Source organism: Nycticebus coucang, chromosome 5 (assembly GCF_027406575.1).
Source record: "Nycticebus coucang isolate mNycCou1 chromosome 5, mNycCou1.pri, whole genome shotgun sequence".
NCBI lineage: Eukaryota > Metazoa > Chordata > Mammalia > Primates > Lorisidae > Nycticebus > Nycticebus coucang.
In genome coordinates, this window is record NC_069784.1 from 38,346,135 (window position 1) to 38,370,276 (window position 24,142).

General features: G+C 38.8%; 1 protein-coding gene across 1 annotated transcript in view; it reads right to left on the bottom strand.

The window, feature by feature from the left end:
• The window catches only part of LOC128585447 (calcium-binding mitochondrial carrier protein SCaMC-1-like), an 83,384-nt gene that overhangs the window by 46,333 nt on the left and 12,909 nt on the right, over positions 1 to 24,142 (bottom strand). The window contains exon 2 of the mRNA XM_053590559.1: positions 3,413 to 3,539. Within this exon, the coding sequence (XP_053446534.1) occupies positions 3,413 to 3,539 (127 nt within the window). The remainder of the gene's footprint in view (positions 1 to 3,412; positions 3,540 to 24,142) is intronic.

Here is a 24,142-nt window from a genome sequence, read left to right on the forward strand (position 1 = left end):
CTATGGTTTTAGAAATCAGTACAGTTAAGTATCTGAGGAGGAGGGTAATGATTCCGAAGGAGTACAAAAGGGATGCTTCTGCGATACCAGTAATATCCTACTTCTTAATCTGGATGGTATTTTCATGTTGTATGCTTGCTTTGTGAAAATTCATGGAGCTTTACATATAATTGATTATAATTTATGGACTTTTCTGTATATGTTATATATCAATGAAATTTTCCCACAAAAATAGTAAGTTGGTACCAAACTTAAAATCCCATTTACTAGCTCTGACCTTGTCTGGTAATTAACCTATGCCTCTCTTCTTGATGCCAGTAGCCCTAAGTGTTCCTTGGGATAAGATGTATCTTTCCAATTGCTGCCAGTAGCCCTAAGTGTTCCTTGGGATAAGATGTATCTTTCCAATTGCTGCCAGTAGCCCTAAGTGTTCCTTAGGATATAGATGTATCTTTCCAATTGCTGCCAGTAGCCCTAAGTGTTCCTTGGGATATAGATGTATCTTTCTAATTCTGACCTGTCATCACTTGTCAGTCCTTACATTGTCTTCCTCCGTGTGTGTCTCTCTCTGTCAAAATTTCCCCTTTGTAAGGATACCAGCGTAATGGATTAGGGCCCACTCTAATGACTTCATGTTAACTTAATTATTCCTGTAAAGATCCTATTTCCAAACAAGGTCACATTCTGAGGTACTGGGAGCTAGAACTCAACATATCTTTTTGGAGGACATAATTATGCCCATGTCATAGTCTGTTTTCTTCTACTTAGAATACCTGAAACTGGGTAACTTACAAAGAAAAGAAAGTTATAACAGTTTTGAAGGCTGTGAAGTCCAAGTTTGTGGGGTGAGGGTATTCTTGTTCATGAGGACTTTCTGCAGAGTCCTGAGCCAGGGCAGGAAATCACATGGCAGGGGCTGAGCATGCTAGGTCAAGTCTCTTCCTCTTATAAAGCCACTAGTCCTGCTCTTATGATAACCTATTAATCCATTAACCTACTAATCCATAAATGGATTAATCCATTTGTGAGGGCAGAGCTCTCAGACCTAAACACTTCATAAAGGCCCCACCTTGGGCTTAAGTTTCAAAATGAGTTTTGGAGGGAACAAATCCTAACAGTTCAAAAAAAGGAGGTGTTCTCTTTCTCAACCTCTAAAGGCATCCTGGCCAAGGCAAATTGGCTGAGCTCTACACAAAGGTGGTGACCCAGGCATCAGCAAAGGCAGCAACCCAGAGAGCAGGAGCTCAATCAGACTAGCACTGATGTTTGCAGCCAGCTGGTCAGCAGCCCTGGTGGCAACAGAGATTCAACTCCACCCATCGTTACAGCTCAGGCAATCAAAACAAATGAAGCCGGTGGGAATAGGATTCCCAATAGGGAATTCCAAAATAGTATTTCTGTAGGACTTACGGGACTGAGGTGTGAAGTTCCAGTTTGATTAGTCAAGGCAGAAATTAAAAGAGCTATCAGGCTGTATTACTATATTATTTTGGGATGTCTTCCTAGCTGCAGAACTTATTTGCCTCAGAAAGAGTATTCTTTATTACCAAGCTCTACAAGCACTGATTCGTAGTTTTACCAGGGACAAAAATAGCAATATATTTTTATAATAGCATTCTAATTTCACTAATTATCTGACACAGTGGATTTTCAGCTTCACAAATCATGATCATGGTGGTAACAATAACAGTAAAATTCTGTAATACTGAAAGCAAAGAGTAGACCTATCAGTCCTATGTCAACAGCAAAGGATGACCAGGTCGAATTAACAGAGATTTGTTAGTTCTTCTAATGCTTCTGGGTACTGTTTCAGTAGGAAGGGCCAGAAAGCCCTAAAGTTCCTGCCGGAAAGTGAATGGAAGCATGTAACAATGAAATTAGAATATTAAGGGAGCTGTAACCACTTCTATACTCACAAGTCCCTAAAGCCTGAAACCTTCAGGTTACACTTTTTCCTTTTAAAGTTATATTGTAAACTTTTTCACTTTATTTGCTATTCTTCACCAACATAATTTTTAATGGCTATGAAATATTCCATTTGTAAATGGGAGTTATATAATCACTCCTATATGGTTAGACATTTAGGATGTTTCCAATATTTTACTCTTATAAATAGCACTGCAATCAATATTCATGCTGACTTGCAAAGGAACTCTTTATTTTACTTACTACAAATCTTTCCTTCCTCCCTCTCTCCCTTTCTTCCTTTCATAAAAGTATTTATTTTCACACTACTAAGAAAATTTATCATCAAAATATTTTCACAGAAATATCTCTAACTGATGTACTTTAGGATAACAAAAGAATCCCATTCTCCTGTCTTATTTTAAGCAAGAAAGGATTTTTTGTTACAACTCTTTAACACAGACTTAACTAAAGGAAGAACATCACTTCTGCTTCCATATGTATGTAGCTAAATCTCAATAGATAGTTAGAACCTAATTATTTCCTACTTAAGAAATATACATATTAATTTTTAACTGGTACTAAATCTTTTTCTTGACTGAAAAAAATCTAAGTGTATCTGAAAAACTATTTTAAAGGATTCTTCTGATGTATTCTTAACTGAAACAAAGCATTAAAAGAAAAAAGTAGGACACTAAACTATATATAGTTTCATTTAAAGAGAGGGAAGTACAGAGAAAACCAAATGTGACTGCAGTTTCATTTAAAGAGAAAGGGAAGGAGAGAGAGAAACCAAGGAAAAAAGAGACAAAAAGCCTAAAGGAGGTGGCACCCATAGCTCAGTGAGTAGGGCGCCGGCTACATACACCAAGGCTGGCAGGTTCGAACCCGGACACGGCCTGCTAAACAACAATGACAACTGCAACAAAAGAAAAAAGTAGCTGGGTGTTGTGGCGGACGCCCGTAGTTCCAGCTACTTGGGAGGCTGAGACAAGAGAATCACTTAAGCCCAAGAGTTAGAGGTTGCTGTGAGCTGTGACATCACAGCACTCTACCAAGGGTGACATAGTGAAACTCTCTGTCTCAAAAAAAAAAAAAAGTCTAAAGGAAATAAAAAAACATATCAAATGTTAAAACTGATTTCTACATAGCAGAATTACAAGTAAATTTTACTTTCTTTCAGGACCTTTTCTGTGATATCTAACTTTCCTGCAACCAATGCATTTTCATAATCAACAAGAAAATTTTAAATGTCATTTTTTAAATTATAATAGTTATAGCTCATACATGTATGTTGCAAAAAAGTAGAAAGACCTTCTTACTAAGCAAAGAAGCTTTAAATTCATTAAGACAGAGCCTTCTACAAAAATTATTTAATTGCTACTAGACAACTAGTAAAAATAACTGAATCTTTGATACTAGGAGTAAATTAAAGGGTAGTAAAAGTACTCTTTAGTACTGATAGTTATTATTCATGCTTAACTGTGGATAAAAAACACGTACATACCATCTTTATTTTTGTCCAGACTATTAAATGCCAGTCTCATTTTTTTCTCATGATCTTGAAGGTACCGCAAAAACTCTCCAAAGTCCAATTCTGAATCTTTGTTGATGTCTCCGGCCTTCAAAATTACCTACAAGGAAGAAGAAACTCACTGCAGAGCTACATCATAAGTAAAGCCACTGTACCTTGTTAACATTTACACATTTCACTCGTGCTAATTATAATTTCCATAAGCATCCATTATTTTAGTTTTACAGTCATAGCTACAAGGTTAAGTATACTAAGCAACTTTTAAAATTTGTGCAATAGTAGAGTTAATAGCCACCATGCCACTCCAAATAAGTATGAATCTTATTAGTAAGTAATTACCTGAGGTAAACAAAGAATGCCAAGTACCTCAGGGGAATAAAGATACTGAGACACATAGGATTGGCCATCAGGAACCTCACAATCTGTTAGCTAAATGAGATAAAATACGTGGAATTTAAGTATGTCTCCTAGCTTAATAGTTTGAGAGCTATCCTTGTAAAATAAGAGTGTACGTTCAAATCTCGCTTTAGACCTGAGGCTTTTTTTTTTTTTTTTTTTTTTGCAGTTTGGGCCAGGGCCGATCTCAAACCCTCCAACCCCAGTATATGGGGCCAGCGCCCTACTCCTTGAGCCACAGGCACTGCCATAGACCTGATGCTTTTTTAAATTAAAAAAATTAATTTATCATATATGTTTATTAATATATTATAAATTATATATAAATTAAATATAAATTTTTATTAATATATTTATAAATATGTTTATAAATATATTAATATTATATATTAATATGTTTATAAATATATTAATATTAATATATCATATATGTTTCCAGCAAATTCCTACCTCACAGGGCATTGTCTTATTCAGCTTTGTGATAGCAATACCTGCATAAAGTGTGGCATAAATAGGTCCTTAATAAATATATACTGAATTCAAAAATAAATGCAACAATCCAGATACTAGACTAGCACTAGGGACTAAAAGACAACAAGATAATAGTCTCTGCCATGAAAGAAGTTACAGACTAGTAGAAACCACTCATATAACCAAAGACAATGTGTTAGGTGACATAATGGGAATATATTTAAGTGACATTTAGGGGAATTCAGGAGAGTCTTCACAGAGGAAGAATACTTCAGCTGAGACTGCAGAGAAAAAAATAGGCATTAGCTGGACAGATAAGTTAAAGAAGATATTCTAAGAATATGTGATAGTATTTTCAAGAAGGCAAAATATATGTTAATTACAAAAACATAATAATAATGGTGATAATTCTAACAGCTAATACTCATTGAATACTTCTAAGCACTTTATATATATAAACTCATTTAATCTTTATAATAACCTTAGATATTTCCAATTTGCTAAGTACAAAATGCAAGGTATAAAAGCAGGAGATGAGTAAAGCAGGGGAGAGATCATGAGAGGATTTACATGCCACAAAAAGGATTTCAACATAATCCTGAAGGTGTTTCTCAATGAGTGGGATACATATGGTGTATACATACAAATATACAACACTAAAACACAGTGTAAGAAAATTATTCCTGTTCCAATTTTCTTTTAATCCTTCTGAGTATATCACGGAGAACATTTCAATGTGCTAATATGTCTCAATACTTAATTTTACAGAAAAAAAAAGTATAAGTCTTAGGCTCACCTTCATCAGATAATACAGACAATCCCTGAATTATGATGGTTTGACATACAATTTATCAACTTCATAATAGGTTTAATGGGGTAGTAAATGCATTTTGACTTAAAGTATTTTTGGCTATGATGAGTTTATTAAGACATGACTCTGTCATAACTCAAAAAGCATCTATATAGTATTAAGCCAGATTTTTTTTAATAGCAATTTGTTTTCAATTTATTTATTTTATCCTCACTTATAATCTTCTAGTTTTCCATTTATGGCAGCGATGTCAGCAAGATGGCAGAATAGGAATTAGGAAATCTCAGGCTCCACTGATCCCCAAAGGAAGTTCAATTAGCAAATATCCACAGACAAGAACATCTTTTTGAAAACTCCAATACTTGCCAATAAACCTAAGACATCTGTGTGGTCCAGAAAACAAAATTAGAAGAGTAAGAAAAATGGTCTCACTTTGACCATTACTGCCCCTCTCCTCCACTAAGTCAACACACACCAGACAAAGAGGAGTTCTCTGGGCTCATAGTCTCTACAGGGGGGAAGAGACCCAGAGGCAGACATCTGGCTTCTCTAGCATTTTGAAATCCTTTTCAGTTTTCCAGTCTCATCTCATGGGGAACACTAGAGAAAATGTCATGGCTCAATCACTGGAACTAGGTAGAAACAAAAGAAAGGAGACAGAAATCATAGTGACCAGCATGCAGATCTTGATGGTACCTCTGTGTTCCTGACAGCTGTGACACCTGATTGGAGATAACAGTGAATTTCATAGCTGGCCCACCAAGGTAACCTGGTTACTTTCCCAAGCACAGTAGGAAATTCAACATAGCTTAAATCCCTAGATGCCTAGACTCCAGACCCAGCCTCAGAGTCCATCTAACACCACTACCCAGGCAAACACCCACCTTCACCCATTTCAGAGAAGCACAGGGGTTAGAACAGCTTGACCAGGTAATTCAAACAGTGGCTTGACCCAACCAAAAGCCCAACCCACAGTTCCACAATGACAGGGAGGTAATAATCACACTTTTCTAAGTAGCATAGCCTATGGTCCCATCTGTCATAAGTGGCACCTCCACCTAAATTTGGAGCCCAGCATATAGCCCTGCCCAACTACAGATCCCAAATAGCAGATTGCCCATCCATAGAATACACCTATGACTGGCCTGGCCAGAAGCCATCACAGTCCTGCCTGATAGCAGAGCCCAGCCAGTCATCTTCCACACCTGACATCAGAACAAAGGCAGTTTCCCAGCCAACTAGAGAATTCATGACAAGCTCTGCCTGCCCAGAGTCATCACCAGCTGATCTTTCTAAAATCATAAGCTACACTAATGATAAAGGTCTAACCCTGCCAAAAACAACTATAAAGAAGAGGGTGTCTTGCAAATGTGCAGAAAACCAGGGAAAAACATAAGGATTATAAAGAATCAGGGAATCGTAACACTTCCAAAGAAGAATATTGGGCCAATAAAGCAAAAATAATGGACCCTAAAGAAATGGAGGTCTATAAAAGACTGACAATTCAGAATAATCTTCCCAAAGAACTCAAACTAGACCTCCCATTTGATCCTGCAATCCCATTACTGGGCATCTACCCAGAAGAAAAAATATCCTTTTACCATAAGGACTGTTGCACTAGACTGTTTATCACAGTTCAATTTACAATCACCAAAATGTGGAAACAGCCTAAATGCCCACCAACCCAGGAGTGGATTAACAAGCTGTGGTATATGTATACCATGAAATACTATTGAGTCATTAAAAAAGATGGAGATTTTACATCTTTTGAATTAACCAGGATGGAAGTGGAACACATTATTCTTAGTAAAGCATCACAAGAATTGAGAAGCAAGAATCCTATGTACTCAATTCTGATATGAGGACAATTAATGACCTAGTACATGGTGGAGGGTAGGGGAAGGGAAGAGGAGAGAGAGTAAAGGAGAGAGAAGGTGGGGGGTCATGGTTGTGATACACCTTTTGGGGGCGGGACACAATTATAAGAGAGACTTTACCTAACAAATGCAATCAGTGCAACCTGGTTCTTGGTCCTTCAGTGAACCTCCAACAATAAAAAAAATCAGTGAACAAGAATATATGAATATAAAATTTAATGAAATTTGGAAAACAAAGCAAGAAGTTTGAGAAAAAGAAACATTAAAGAGAACCAAATAGAACTCCTAGAGATGAAATTACTACATTCCTTTTGGAAAGATATATGGAGAACACTCAGAGATCTAAAAATAGATCTGCCATTCAATCCTGTAATCCCTCTGCTGGGCATATACCCACAAGACCAAAAATCACAACATAACAAAGATATTTGTACCAGAATGTTTATTGCAGCCCAATTCATAATTGCTAAGTCATGGAAAAAGCCCAAGTGCCCATCGATCCATGAATGGATTAATAAATTGTGATATGTGTACACCATGGAATACTATGCAGCCTTAAAGAAAGATGGAGACTTTACCTCTTTCATGTTTACATGGATGGAGCTGGAACATATTCTTCTTAGTAAAGTATCTCAAGAATGGAAGAAAAAGTACCCAATGTACTCAGCCCTACTATGAAACTAATTTGGGGCTCTCACATGAAAGCTATAACCCAGTTACAACCTAACAATAGGGGGAAGTGGGAAAGGGAGGTGGGGTGGTGGGTAGAGGGAGGGGGATCGGTGGGATCACACCTGTGATGCATCTTACAGGGGTATTTGCGAAACTTGGTAAATGTAGAATGTAAATGTTTTGGCACAGTAACTGAGATAACGCTGGAAAGGCTATGTTAACCATTGTGATAAAAATGTGTCAAATGGTCTATGAAGGGAGTGTATGATGCCCCATGATCATATCAATTTATACAGTTATGATTTAATAAAAAATATATATATAATAATAAAGAACTCCTAGAGATGAAGAAAATAAGACTCAACTGAAAAATTCAATACAAAGCATCAACAACAGGCCAGGCATAGTGGCTAATGCTTATAATCCCAGCACTTTGGAAGGTCAAAGCAGGAGGACTTATTGAGACCAGGAATTTAAGACTAGCCTAAGCAACAGTGAGAACTCATCTCTACAAAAAAGTAAAAAAAATTAGGCATGGTGGTGCAGGCCTATATTCCTAGCCGCCTGGAAGGCGGAGGCAGGAGGATCACTTGAGCCCAGGAGTTGGAGTTATAATGATCTATAATCACACCACTGCACTCCAGCCAAGACAACAAAATAACACCTTGTCAAAGACAGGGGTGCCTTGGGCACCTGTAGCTCAAGGGTAGAGTGCTGGCCCTGTGCACCACGGCTGGAGGGTTCAAACCCAGCCCACGCCTGCCAAACAAACAAAAAAAGGGAGGGGAAGAAGGAAAGGATGGAAGGAAGGAAAAAAGGAAGGAAGGACAAATGAACCTTTATAACAGGTCAGCTATGCTTGTCTGAATTCAGGATCATTAACGTATATAAAAAAGCAGGTTCTTGCCACTTTTTAGCCACTTATCCTCCTTGTTCCCTGGATCCAAAGCTAATAACTTGTATTAAAAATCTAGGTGATAGAAACCAAAAAGTAGCACCTCATCAACACACAGGAAGATGTGTATAATTATTGGTATTAAAATAGCCAAGATGTAACCCACATTGGGCTTTTCTATTGTATAAGAACTTCACAAATGTCCATTTTGGAACAGACTATTAAAAAATGTCTTTCTTCAAAAAACTTCTTCTAGAAATATGATTTAATTATCTCCTTTTAAAGAATTCTTCCTTCTTATTGGATTAAACCCTTCTTTATCTGGCTAACTCTTAATTATTCTTTACGTCTCAGCTTACTGTTATCTCCTTAACAGATGGGCCCTCATATGGGACTATGTGAAGCAAACTAACATACAAATTACAGCTATCCCTCAGGTAGAAGGAAGAAGAAAAGAAGAAAAAAGAGGAGAAGAGGAAGAGGAAGAAGAAAAAGAAGGAGGAGGAGGAGAAAGAAAAGGAGAAGAAGACCAATTCCAGGGAATTAATAAGGAAAACTTCTCCAGTATCCCTAGAAGTTCAGAGATCCACACACAAGATGGTCATTAAACACCAGGAAGATTCACAGCACATGAAAAGCTCCAAAACACATAGTATTCAATCTGGCCAAAGTAATAATGAAGAAGAAAATTCTTTTTTTTTCTTTTTTTTTTTTTTTTTTTTTTTGAGACAGAGTCTCAGTTTGTTGCCCTTGGTAGAGTGCTATGGCATCACAGCTCACAGCAACCTCAAACTCTTGGGCTTAAGCAATTCTCTTACGTCAGCCGCCCTCATAACTATCACTACAGGCGCCCGGCACAATACCCAGCTTTTTTTTTGTTGTTGTTGTTGTTGTTATAGTTGTCATTGTGGTTTAGCAGGCCTGGGCCAGGCTCGAACCTACCAGCCTCAGTGTGTGTGGCCGGCGCCCTAACCATTGAGCTACAGGCGCCGAGCCTTAAAAAGAAAATTCTATAAGCAGCAAGACAAAAGCACTGCCTAACCTACAAAGAAAAACTCATCAGCTTAACTGTAGACTTTGTAGTAGAGACCTTCCAAGCCAAAAGGGATTAGGGCCCCTGCTTTAGTCTTCTTAAATACAGGAAGAGCCAGCCAAGAATCTTGTATCCTACAAAACTAATTTCACAAACAACATAAAAATAAAGACTTTTCCAGAAAAGCATACACTGAGGGAATTTGTCATGACCAAACCTGTATTAAAGGAAATACTCAAAACAGCATTATATAGAAATCAGCACAATAGATGTCCACCACTGAAAAATTATCCCAAAGCTAAAGCTCACAGCTAATATAAAATAACAGCACAAGAGAGAAAACAAAGCCATAGGTACTACCCAACAAGATGAACAGAATAGGCTTGGTGCCGGTAGCTCAGTGGCTAGGGCTGGCAGATTTGAACCTGGCCCTGGCCTGCTAAACAATGACAACTACAACAACAAAAATAGCCGGGCATTGTGGCAGATGCCTGTAGTCCCAGCTACTTGTGAGGTTAAGGCAAGAGAATCATGTAAGCCCAAGAGTTTGAGGTTGCTGTGCTGTGCTGTGATACCACAGCACTCTACCAAGGGCAACATAGTGAGACTCTGTCTCAAAAAAAAAAAAAAAAAAAGATGAACAGAATAGCATCCCACACATCAATACTACCACTCAACACAAACAGTCTGAATACTCTACCCAAAACACATAGACTAGATAAATGGATGGAAAAAACACAATCCAGTATCTTCTATCTCCAAGAACACATCTAACACACAAGGATGTACATGGGCTCAAGGTGAAGGGATGAAAAATATTACTGCACACAAATGGAAACCAAGAGACAGCAGGTGTAGCTATCTTCATACCTTAGAAAATTGACTTTAAATAAACAATGGTAAAGAAAAACAAAGATGGTCATTTTATAATAGCAAAGGGAGAAATTCAATAGGAAGACATAACAATCTTAAATATATGTGAACATAACATAGGAGCTCCCAGATTCATAGAACAAATTCTACTAGATCTAAGTAGAGAGATAACAGTAGTATTGTAATTGTCAGGGACTTTAATACTACTGACAGAGCTGAACAGAGATCATCAATGCAGAATATAAAGAAACACAGGACTTAAATAGGACTCTAGAACAAATGGATCTAACTGACATTTATAGAACATTCCCCCCCAAAACTACTGAATATGCATTCCTCTCATTAGCACATAGGACATTCCCAAAGACTACTCATATCTTATATCAAAAAACATTCTCAACAAATTCAAAAACCTGAAATCATATCAAGTATCTTCTCAGACTACAATGCAATAAAACTAGAAATCAATTCCAAGAGAAATGCTGAAATCTACAAAAGGCATAGAATTAAACAACCTGCTACTGAACAATCCTTGGGTCAATGATGAAATAAAGATGGAAATCAAAATATTTCCCTAAGTCATAGACGAAGGGGACATACACTATCAAAATCTATGAGATTAAGCAAATGCAATTCTCAGGGGAAAATTAATGTCTACATCACAGAAAGATCACAAATTAACAACCTAATGTTACATCTCAAGGAACTAGAAAAATAAGACCAAACTAAACCTAAAGCCCATAGAAGAAAGGAAATAACAAAGCTCAGAGCAGAACTAAATGAAATGGAAACCAAAGAAACAATACAAAGCATTAGCAAAACAAAAAGTTGGCTCTTTGAAAAGATAAACCAAAGTGACAGGTTGCTTGCTAGATTAACCAAGGACAGAAGAGAGCTGACCCAAAAAAACTCAAACAGGAATTCCAAAGAAGATATTACAACTAATACCAGAGAAATAAAAAATATCATCTGTGACTACAATAAAAATCTCTAGGAGGCAAGATGGCTGACTAGAGCCAGGTTTACACCCACCCAGAAGGAGATGGCTCCCATCCAGAAGGAGAGTTAAAGGACAGAAGTTTACCAAGTAAGCTGATGCTTTGGAGCTGAGCCAAGAGAGAAGATTGATAGTGCACATCACCCCTGCTAAGGTGAGCTGCAACCTCAAGGAAACAAACAATAGGTACAAAACCCATCACCAAGCAGATGGGAGTCCCCTCCCCCATGAGAATGGCTCGCAGTATACTTTCTACAAACAAGAGAGCAGAGTTCAGATCTCCTATTTTATGCCACAGGAGAGACCTTCTAAAAACTAGAATTCCTTCCCCAGAGAGGACCCACTAGTGTGCCATGGCATTCTGCTGCCAGGCATAAAACTGAACATTTACTCTACCTACAATTTTGAACTCCCAGCATTCCCCTCACCTCTCACCCCGTAGTCTGGAAGCCTGTCCCCCATGGAGTCCAGATTCTTGGGCATTTTCTCAAGAGGTGTGGACATGGAGTGGGCTGTTACAAGTCTGTGCTGAATTGGCAGCATGGGTGTAAAGTGGGATTGTGGAGTGAGGGAGCCACCTGGGAGAGGGAGAGACGGTGCCCCACAGCACAGCACAGCAGCGGCAGTGGTGGGAACAATAGGGCTCACACCCCTGGTGATGTTTTGGAGAAATACTTCCCACCTCTCTTAGCAAGCAGAGGGAGCCCAGCCTCTGCTCCAGTGTTGGCCACCGTGGAACAGACCTGGAATGGAAACACAGGCCCCGTGAGCAAAAGGTATGCCTGAGGTAGTACCTGCCCAGGCGGGCACAGCGGGGATGGAGAATAGAATCCATGTGCACACAGAGGCAGCATACTCCCAGGGTGGGGCTGAGTTAGAATTGCTGCTTTTGTGAGCCCAAGATGCAGCCAGCCCCCAGGGGAGCATAGCTGGGACAAAAGTAGGTGAGGTAGCAGCATTAGCCCAAGGAAGGGCAGAAACTGAGAACCATTTGTGAGCTCTAACCATGCCCACCCCAACACAGAGTGCAATGGAGACAGAGACGTCAGCTCCATGAGAATTGGCACAGTGGTGTGGCACAGGGCAGGGCCGAGCCCAATTTCTGTGAACTCAAGCAGCACCTGGCCCACAGGGGAATATAGCTGGGACAGAAACGCAAATTCTGCAAGAATATAAGTAGCAGCAACATCAATTGGGGGCGGGGCTAGAACTGAGGGAAACTCCTCAGCCTCCATTAAGCACCCAAGGTAGTACTTCAGCTCTCTCTGCCAGCTGGTGGCAGAGTGCAGTAGCCTGGCAAAGGAGACATAGATCTCCCAGTGATTCAAGCAGGCGCAAACCCCTGGGGCATTGGCTCATTGGAGGAAAATGGGTCACAGCCCTGTGGGGTTACCAGTGACTGGGCATGACAGAGGTGCAAGGTGGAGAAGGAGACATCAACCTCCCAGGACTAATTCATTTGCTGGGTAGGCCCTTCTGACTCCATGGAGCATCAGAGCAAATCATACTCAAGCTGCCAGCAGACCCCTACTATCTAGTTGCTGGAGACCTTTTGAACTCACCCACTGGAGACTGGGTGCTGACTAGGACAACTTATTTGGAACTCTTGACCTGGGCCAATCACACAAGGACCATCCAAGGTGGTACCCTGGTTGTGTTGTTGTGGGAAGGTTTGATTTTCCTTTTCCAGTTGTTGCCCATGGCGGGTGGGGTGTCTTAGGTGCTTGTATTTCTCCACAGCCGAGACTTCCACCTAGAGTTACTGATTCACTAGGATTGGACAGAGACCAGCTGAAAACAAGACAGAGCCACTTTGCCCCACCACACCAAGCAGGTCCCCAGTGTCTCACGCCGTTAGCACTGTATGGGTCCTTCACAAAGCTATAGGGGAAAACCTTCAGTCACCAGTCCCAGGTCTTGGGCAAAGGGCTGGTTAATCACTACTCCAGGAGACCCCAATCCAATTTCACCTTATCTGCTCATCTAGCCAAATGGTAAAAAATAATCATGAGGAGGAATCACTGGAAAAACTCTGGCAACATGAATAATCAGAGTACATCAACTCCCCAAGGAATGACAAGGCAGACACACCAGAAGATCCCATTCATAAACAAATGGCTGAGATGTCAGAAATCGAATTCAGAATTTGGATTGCAAATAAGATTAACAGAATGGAGGTAAAGGTGGAATTAGAAATTCAAGGAGCATTTCAAAAGTTGTCTCAAGAATTCAAAGACAAAATTACCAAAGACTTTGACACATTGAGGCAAGAACTTACAACTCTCAGAGATCTGAGAAATACAGTAGAATCACTCAGTAACAGAATGGAGCAGGCAGAAGAAAGGACTTCTGACATTGAAGACAATGCTTTTGAATGCTTCCAAACGCTCAAAGAGGAAGAGAAGTGGAGAGCAAAAATGGATCATTCTCTCAGAGACCTCTGAGACAATTTGAAGAAAATTCATATTCACCTTATAGGAATTCCTGAAGGCAATGAGGTTGCTTCAAAAGGCCCAGATGCTCTAATCCAAGAAATAATTGTGGAGAACTTCCCAAACATGGCAAGAGATTCTGAAATTCAGTTAGCAGACAGTTTCAGAACCCCAGCACGACTCAACCCAATTAAAGCATCTCCTAGACACATTATAATTAATTTTGCCAAAGTTAACATGAAGGAGAAAATTCTGCAAGCAGCCACATGTTAAAAAAACATAACCTAAAACGGGAAGAATATTAGAATGACTGTAGGTCTCTCTGCTGAAACTTTTCAAGCTAGAAGAGGGTGGTCATTGACTTTTAACCTATATCCAGCTAAACTGAGTTTCATATATGGTGGAGAAATTAAATACTTTAATGACATTCACATGTTGAAGAAATTTGCCATAACTAAACCAGCTCTCCAGGATATTCTCAGACCTGTCCTCCATAATGACCAGCACAATCCTCTACCACCAAAGTAAACTAACTCAGAAAATTTTGATCAAATTCCAACTTCCACAGTGGCAAAAGGATTAAAAATGTCCACTGGACATTCGAAAAACACAATACCCAAAATACTACCAGTAGTATTGAAAATACTACTTATCAATATTCTTACAATACAATCAATATTCTCAATTATGGGAATGGCTTAAATTGTCCTCTAAAGAGGCACAGGTTGGCTGACTAGATACAAAAACTCAGGCCAGATATCTCCTGTATGCAAGAATCTCATCTTACCTTAAAAGATAAATATAGCCTCAGGGTGAAGAGATACTCATCTATAATTCAGGAAAATGGCAATCAGAAAAAACCAGGTGTTGCAATTTTATTCACAGATGTAATAGGATTTAAACCAACAAAAGTAAAGAAAGATAAGGATGGTCACTTCATATTTCTTGAGGGTAACACTCAACATAATGAGATTTCAATTATTAACATTTATGTACCCAACCAGAATGTGCCTCAATTTATAAGAGAGACTCTAACAGACATGAGCAACTTGATTTCCTCCAGCACCATAATAGTAAAAGATTTTAACACCCCTTTGGCAGTGTTGGATAGATCCTCCAATAAGAAACTAAGCAAAGGAATTTTAGACTTAAACGTAACCATTCAACAATTGGATTTAACAGACATCTACAGAACATTCCATCTTAACAAAACTGGATACGCATTCTTCTCATCAGCCCATGGAATATCCTCCAAAACTGATCACATCTGAGGTCATAAGTCTAATCTCAGCAAATTTGAAAGAATATAAATCATTCACTTGCATTTTATCAGACCATCATGGAATAAAAGTTGAACTCAGTAACAATAGGAATCTGCATACTCATACAAAAATATGGAAACTAAATAACAATAGCTGGGTCATAAATGAGATTAAGAAGGAAATTACCAAATTTTTGGTGCAAAACAATAATGAAGACACAAATTACCAGCACCTCTGGGATACCGCAAAGGCAGTAAAAAGAAGGAAATTTATAGCATTGCAAACCTCCCTCAAGAGAACAGAAAAAGAGAAAGTTAACAACTTAATGGGACATTTCAAGCAACTGGAAAAGGAAGAACATTCCAATCCCAAACCCAACAGAAGAAAGGAAATAATCAAAATTAGAGCAGAATTAATTGAAATTGAAAACAAAAGGATTATACAACAGAGGAACCAATCAAAAAGTTGGGTTTTTGACAAGGTCAAAAAAATAGATAGGAGGAATCACACTACCAGACCTCAGACTTTACTACAAATCGATAGTGATCAAAACAGCATGGTATTGGCACAAAAACAGAGAAGTAGATATCTGGAATAGAATAGAGAACCAAGAGATGAATCCAGCTACTTACCACTATTTGATTTTTGACAAGCCAATTAAAAACATTCAGTGGGGAAAAGATTCCCTATTTAACAAATGGTGCTGGGTGAACTGGCTGGCAACCTGCAGAAGACTGAAATTGGACCCACACCTTTCACCATTAACTAAGATAGACTCTCATTGGATTAAAGATTTAAACTTAAGACATGAAACTATAAAAATACTAGAGGAGAATGCAGGGAAAACCCTTGAAGAAATTGGTCTGGGTGAGTATTTCATGAGGAGAACCCCCCGGGCAATTGAAGCAGCTTCAAAAATACACTACTGGGACTTGATCAAACTAAAAAGCTTCTGCACAGCTAAGAACACAGTAAGCAGAGCAAGCAGACAGCCCTCAGAATGGGAGAAGATATTTGCAGGGTATAACTCTGACAAAGGTTTAATAACCAGAATCCACAGAGAACTCAAACGCATCAGCAAGAAAAAAACAAGGGATCCCATCGCAGGCTGGGCAAGGGATTTGAAGAGAAACTTCTCTGAAGAAGACAGGCGCACGCCTTCAGACATATGAAAAAATGCTCATCATCTTTAATCATCAGAGAAATGCAAATCAAAACTACTTTGAGATATCATCTAACTCCAATGAGACTAGCCTATATCACAAAATCTCAAGACCAGAGATGTTGGCGTGGATGCGGAGAAAAGGGAACACTTCTGCACTGCTGGTGGGAATGCAAATTAATACATTCCTTTTGGAAAGATATATGGAGAACACTCAGAGATCTAAAAATAGATCTGCCATTCAATCCTGTAATTCCTCTGCTAGGCATATACCCAGAAGACCAAAAATCACAACATAACAAAGATATTTGTACCAGAATGTTTATTGCAGCCCAATTCATAATAGCTAAGTCATGGAAAAAGCCCAAGTGCCCATCGATCCACGAATGGATTAATAAATTGTGGTATATGTATGCCATGGAATACTATGCAGCCTTAAAGAAAGATGGAGACTTTACCTCTTTCATGTTTACATGGATGGAGCTGGAACATATTCTTCTTAGTAAAGTATCCCAAGAATGGAAGAAAAAATACCCAATGTACACAGCCCTACTATGAAACTAATTTGGGACTCTCACATGAAAGCTATAACCCAGCTACAACTTAACAATAGGGGGAAGTGGGAAAGGGGGGGGTGGGTAGAGGGAGGGGAATCGGTGGGATCACACCTGTGGTGCATATTACAGGGGTATTTGCGAAACTTGGTAAATGTAGAATGTAAATGTTTTGGCACAGTAACTGAGATAACGCCGGAAAGGCTATGTTAACCACTGTGATAAAAATGTGTCAAATGGTTTATGAAGTGAGTGTATGATGCCCCATGATCATATCATTGTATACAGTTATGATTTAATAAAAAAATTAAAAAAAAAATAAAGGTCAAAAAAAAATAGATAAACCTTTGGCTAACTTAACCAGGAATAAAAGAGTAAAATCTCTAATTTTATCAATCAGAAATGACAAAGACAAAATAACAACAGACTCCTCAGAAATTAAAAAAATCCTTGATGAATATTACAAGAAACTCTAGTCTCAGAAATACAAAAATGTGAAGGAAATTGACCAATACTTGGAAGCACACCAGCTTCCTAGACTTAGCCAGAATGAAGTAGAAATGTTGAACAGGCTTATATCAAGCACTGAAATAGCATCACTATCCAAAATCTTCACAAAAAGAAAAGCCCGGGACCAGATGGCTTGACACCAGAAAACTACCAAACCTTTAAAGAATAACTAGTACCTACATTACTTACCCTTTTCCAAAATACAGAAAAAGAAGGAATACTACCCAACACATTCTATGAAGCAAACATCACCTTGATCCCCAAACCAGGAAAAGACCCAACAAGAAAAGAAAATTATAGACCATTATTTCTAATGAAAAATGATGCAAAAATATTCAATAAGATCCTAGCAAACAGAATCCAGCAACACATCAAACAAATTATACAACATGACCAAGTGGGTTTTATCCCAGGGTCTCAAGCCTGTTTCAATACATATAAATCGATAAATAAAATTCATCACATAAACAAAATAAAAAACAAAGACCATATGATTCTCTCAATTGATGCACAAAAAACTTTTGATAATATCCAGCATTCTTTCGTGATCAGAACACTTAAGACAATAGTTATAAAAGGGACATTTCTTAAACTAATAGAGGCCATCTACAGCAAACCCACAGCCAATATCCTATTGAATGGAGTAAAATTGAAATCATTTCCACTCAGATCAGGAACCAGGCAAGGTTGCCCATTGTCTCCACTGCTCTTTAATATTGTAATGGAAGTCTTAGCCATCGCAATCAGGCAAGAGAAGGCAATCAAGGGTATCCATATAGGGTCAGAAGAGATCAACCTTTCACTCTTCGCAGATGATATGATTGTATATCTGGAAAACACCAGGGATTCAACCACAAAACTCTTAGAAGTGATCAAGGTATGCAGCAACATCTCAGGTTACAAAATCAATACTCACAAATATGTAGCCTTCATAAATACCAACAATAGTCAAGCTGAAAAAACAGTCAAGGACTCTACTCCGTTCACAGTAGTGACAAAGATGAAATACTTGGGAGTTTACCTAACAAAGGATGTGAAAGATCTCCATAAAGAGAACTATGAAACTCTAAGAAAAGAAATGCTGAAGATGTTAACAAATGGTAAAACAAACCACGCTCATGGCTGGGAAGAATCAACATTGTTAAAATGTCCATACTACCCAAAGCAATACACAATTTTAATGCAATCCCTATTAAAGCACCATTGTCATACTTTAAAGATCTTGAAAAAATAGTATTTCATTTTATATGGAATCAGAAAAAACCTCGAATAGCCAAGACATTACTCAGAAATAAAAACAAAACAGGAAGAATCATGCTACCAGACCCCATATTATATTATAAATAGATAATGATCAAAGCAGCATGGTAATGGCACAAAAACAAAGAGGTAGATGTATAGAACAGAATAATCAAGAGATGAACCCAGCTACTTACCATCATTTGATCTTCGATAAGCCAATTGAAAACATTCAGTGGGGAGAAGACTCTCTATTTAACAAATGGTGCAGGATGAACTGGCTGGTGACCTGTAGAAGACTGAAACTGGACCCACACTTTTCATCATTAACTAAGATAGACTCTCACTGGATTAAAGATTTAAATGTAAGACATGAAACTATAAAAATACTAGAAGAAAGTGCAGGGAAAACACTAGAAGAAATCGGCCTGGGAGAATATTTTATGAGGAGGACCCCCTGGGCAACCGAAGCAACACCAAAAATACATTACTGGGATCTGATCAAACTAAAAAGCTTCTGCACAGCCAAGAACATAGTGAGTAAAGCAAGTAGACAGCCCTCAGAATGGGAGAAGATATTTGCAGGTTATGTCTCTGACAATGTTTTAATAACCAGAATCCACAGAGAACTCAAACATATTAGCAAGAAAAAAAGAAGTGATCCCATGTCAGTGTGGGCAAAGGAGTTGAAGAGAAACTTCTCTGAAGAAGACAGGTGCATGGCCTACAGACACATGGAAAAAAATGCTCATCATCCTTAATCATCAGAGAAATGCAAATCAAAACCACTTTGAGATATCATCTAACTCCAATAAGATTAGCCCACATCACAAAATCCCAAAACCATAGATGTTGGCGTGGATGTGGAGAAAAGGGAACACTTCTACACTCCTGGTGGTAACACAAACTAACACCTTCCTTTTGGAAAGATGTTTGGAGAACACTTAGGGATCTAAAAATAGACCTGCCATTCCATCCTTCAATTCCTTTATTAGGTATATGTTCAGAGAACCAAAAATCACTTTATAACAAAGATATTTGTACCAGAATGTTTATTGCAGCTCAATTCATAATTGCTAAGTCACGGAAGAAGCCCAAGTGCCCATCGACCCATGAATGGATTAATAAATTGTAGTATATATACACCATGGAATATTATGCAGCCTTAAAACAAGATGGAGACTTTACCTCTTTCATGTTTACATGCATGGAGCTGGAACATATTCTTCTTAGCAAAGTATCTCAAGAATGGAAGAAAAAGTGTCCAATGTATTCAGCCCTACTATGAAACTAATTTATAAGCACCCACATTTCCATATGAAAGCTACAACCCAACTATAGCCCAAGATGAAGGGGAAAGAGGAAAGGAAGGGGAGGGGAGGGAGGAGAGGGTGTAGAGGGAGGATAATTGGTGGGACCACACCTACGGTGCATTTTACAAGGGTACATGTTAAATCTACTAAGGGTAGGATATAAATATCTTAACACAATAACTAAGAAAATGTAGTGAAGGCTATGTTAACCAGTTTGATGGAAGTATTTCAAATTGTATACAAAACCAGCCCATTGTGGTGGCGCCTGTGGCTTAAAGGGGGTAGGGCGCTGGCCCCATATGCTGGAGGTGGCAGGTTCAAACCCAGACCCAGCCAAAAAATAATAATAATAATAACTAGCATATTGTACCCCATAATTGCATTAACATACACAGCTATGATTTAACAAAAGATACAAATAAGTTTTAAAAAAGAAAAGAAAATCTCTATGCACATAATCTAGAAAACATAGAGGAAATGGACAAATTCCTGGAAACACAAAACCTCTCAAGCAGGAAATACAAATCCCAAAAAGACCAAAAATGAGCATCAAGATAGAAGCATTAACAAAAAATCTCCCAAGAAATAAAGCCTCACAACAATTGGTCTGACAGCCAAATTCTACCAGACTTACAAAAAAGAACACCAAAAATTATTCTGTAATATTATAAAGAGAGAATACTTTCTAACTCATTTTATGAAATCAGTATACCATGATACCAAAATCCTGGAAAGGACACAATAAAAAAGAAAACTACAGAACAATATCCCTTATGAATATAGATGCAAAACTCAACAAGATATTAGCAAATTGAATTGAATAGCACATTGAAAAAATAATCCACTATGACCTAGTACGCTTTAATCCCAAAGATGCAAGGATGGTTCAACATACATAAATCAATAAATGTGATTCACTACACAAAAGTAAAAACAAAGATAATATAACCACCTCAATAAATTCAAGAAAAGCATTCGACAAAATCCAGATGCTTTCATAATAAAAACCCTGAAAAAATCAGACATAGAGGGAACACACCCCAAAAAGCCATATGGAACAACCCATAGCCAACATCATATTGGGTGGAGAAAGGTTGAAAGCATTCTGCCTAAAACTGGAATAAGACAAGAATGCCTAACATAGTACTGGAAGTCCTAGCGAGACCAATGAAGTAAGAGAAAGAAAAGAGTATTCAAATCAGCCAACAATAATATACACTGGGGAAAGCAAACCCTATTCAATAAATGGTACTGGGAAAATTTAATAACCACATGCAGAGGAATTAAACTGTCTCTCACAGTATATAGAAATTAATCCAAGATGGATAAAATATTTAAATGTAAGGGGAGGCGGAGCAAGATGGCAGCCGAGTAACAGCTTCCTTGCATCTGGGCACCGTGAGTCTGGGGAGATAGGACTCCAGGCATCTCTGGCTGGTGGGAACCTGCCTATCATCACCCCTGAGAGGATACAGGGAGTCAGTGAGAGACGTCTGGACCCCAAGAGAGGAGGACTAAAACAGTGGAAAACCGGCAAGTGGTCGCGTGTGTTCAATCCGTCTAAACCCGCCCACAACTGTAAGTTCAGTAGCAGCGAGACTGCAAACCAGAAAGGCCTTACCTGTGAACTGTTTTGGTGTCTTTGGACTTGGAACTCAGCTGAACTGCCTTGGGGAGAGCCTGAGCGGGAGTGCGGAGAACTTTGGCCTTTGTCTAGAGCCCCAGTCTGAGCCGTTGAGCCAGACGGAGCTAATAGTGTTTGGCTCTGGGTCACAGGCAGCCATTGTGAGCGATCTGCCCCGGAAAGCTCTGCCCTCAGGGTCCCAGAGCTGGAATTGGGTGGGAGCTGGTAACCCAGCAACCAAGTAGCCTAAGGGCGGGGTCTGAGCCGCCTTGCAGCCCTAACCCTGGGGGGCAGAGGGAGACCAATTTTGGCACACAGGGTAAGTGGATAGCCACTTTAGCAGTGATTCCAGCGACAAGCACTTCCCTGGGAAAGCTTCTGCTCAGCAAGTGAACAAGCGCAAAGTGCCTTTTAAGTGGGCTGAAGAGAGATTTAGGGTGTCTACCTGCTGGGGTTTGAGAAACTAGCAGCCTCCAGTCGTATCAGAACTGTGATTAACATCTCATACCCCAGAAGACCACGTGTTGCCCAGACAATATTCAATAACACATACATACTGCTTTGTTTTTGGTTGTGTTTTGTTTTTTTTTTTTGGTTTGGTTGTTTTTTCTGTTTATTTTGATGTTGTTGATTGTTGTTTTGTTTTTTAAGTTCAACCTTTTCCATACAGATCCTTTTTCTTTCTCAATGTTTCTAGTTTAATTATAATTTCCCATTGCTGCCTATTTCAATAATTAGAACTTCATTTTTGTTAGTGTTTCTACCGCTATTATTTGGTTTTTCCAGCCAATTTTATCCTGTAAAGTTTTCTGTTTGCTTGTTTTGGTTTGATTTATAGCATTTTTGTCTTTCCTCTCTAATTGGTGGAGGTGGGGTACTGGGTCTGATCAGGTTAGCAAAGAGCTGCTGACCTCAAGGGAACCACCCAACTGGGCACCCCCCAGAAGGTGGGGTTTTTTTTAAGGTTGTATCAAAGTACCCTACTGTACACCTATATTGCTCTGTCTCCCTCTTTCTGTGCCTCTCTTCTTTTTTCAATATTCCTTTTACCCACCCCCTCTCCTTTCTCTATTTTTCTTTTTTTTTTCTTATCACCGGTCCTCCTTTCTTTCATCCCTTTTTTGCACTTCAACCTTCTCACCCTCTGGTCCTGTAACCCTTAGTCCACAGGCACGAGAACTTAAAGAGCAAGAGGAAATGAAAGGAAAATTAGGGCAAGGAAACAGATAAAAGAAATTGCTCATGAGGAAGAATCAGCAGAAAACTCCAGGCAACATGAAGAACCAGTCCAAGTCTATAAACGTTATCCACCATATTAACAGAGGCAAAAATAAAGATCACATGATCCTCTCAATAGATGCAGAAAAAGCATTTGATAAAATCCAGCATCCTTTTCTAATTAGAACACTGAAGAGTATAGGCATAGGTGGCACATTTCTAAAACTGATTGAAGCTATCTATGACAAACCCACAGCCAATATTCTACTGAATGGAGTAAAACTGAAAGCTTTTCCTCTTAGAACCGGAACCAGACAAGGTTGTCCTCTGTCACCTTTACTATTCAACGTAGTGCTGGAAGTTCTAGCCAATACAATTAGGCAAGACAAGGAAATAAAGGGAATCCAAATGGGAGCAGAGGAGGTCAAACTGTCCCTCTTTGCTGATGACATGATCTTATACTTAGAGAACCCCAAAGACTCAACCACAAGACTCCTAGAAGTCATGAAAAAATACGGTAATGTTTCAGGATATAAAATCAATGTCCACAAGTCAGTAGCCTTTGTGTACACCAATAACAGTCAAGATGAGAAGCTAATTAAGGACACAACTCCCTTCACCATAGTCTCAAAGAAAATGAAATACCTAGGAATATACCTAACGAAGGAGGTGAAGGACCTCTATAAAGAAAACTATGAAATCCTCAGAAAGGAAATAGCAGAGGATATTAACAAATGGAAGAACATACCATGCTCATGGATGGGAAGAATCAACATTGTTAAAATGTCTATACTTCCCAAAGCAATCTACCTATTCAATGCCATTCCTATCAAAATACCAACATCATACTTTCAAGATTTGGGAAAAATGATTCTGCATTTTGTATGGAACCGGAAAAAAACCCGTATAGCTAAGGCAGTTCTCGGGCAGCATACCAGATTTTAGTCTGTACTACAAAGCCATAGTGCTCAAGACAGCATGGTACTGGCACAAAAACAGAGACATAGACACTTGGAATCGAATTGAAAACCAAGAAATGAAACTAACATTTTACAATCACCTAATCTTCGATAAACCAAACAAGAACATACCTTGGGGGAAAGACTCCCTATTCAATAAATGGTGTTGGGAGAACTGGATGTCTACATGTAAAAGACTGAAACTGGACCCACACCTTTCCCCACTCACAAAAATTGATTCAAGATGGATAAAGGACTTAAATTTAAGGCATGAAACAATAAAAATCCTCCAAGAAAGCATAGGAAAAACACTGGAAGATATTGGCCTGGGGAAAGACTTCATGAAGAAGACTGCCATGGCAATTGCAACAACAAAAATAAGCAAATGGGACTTCATTAAACTGA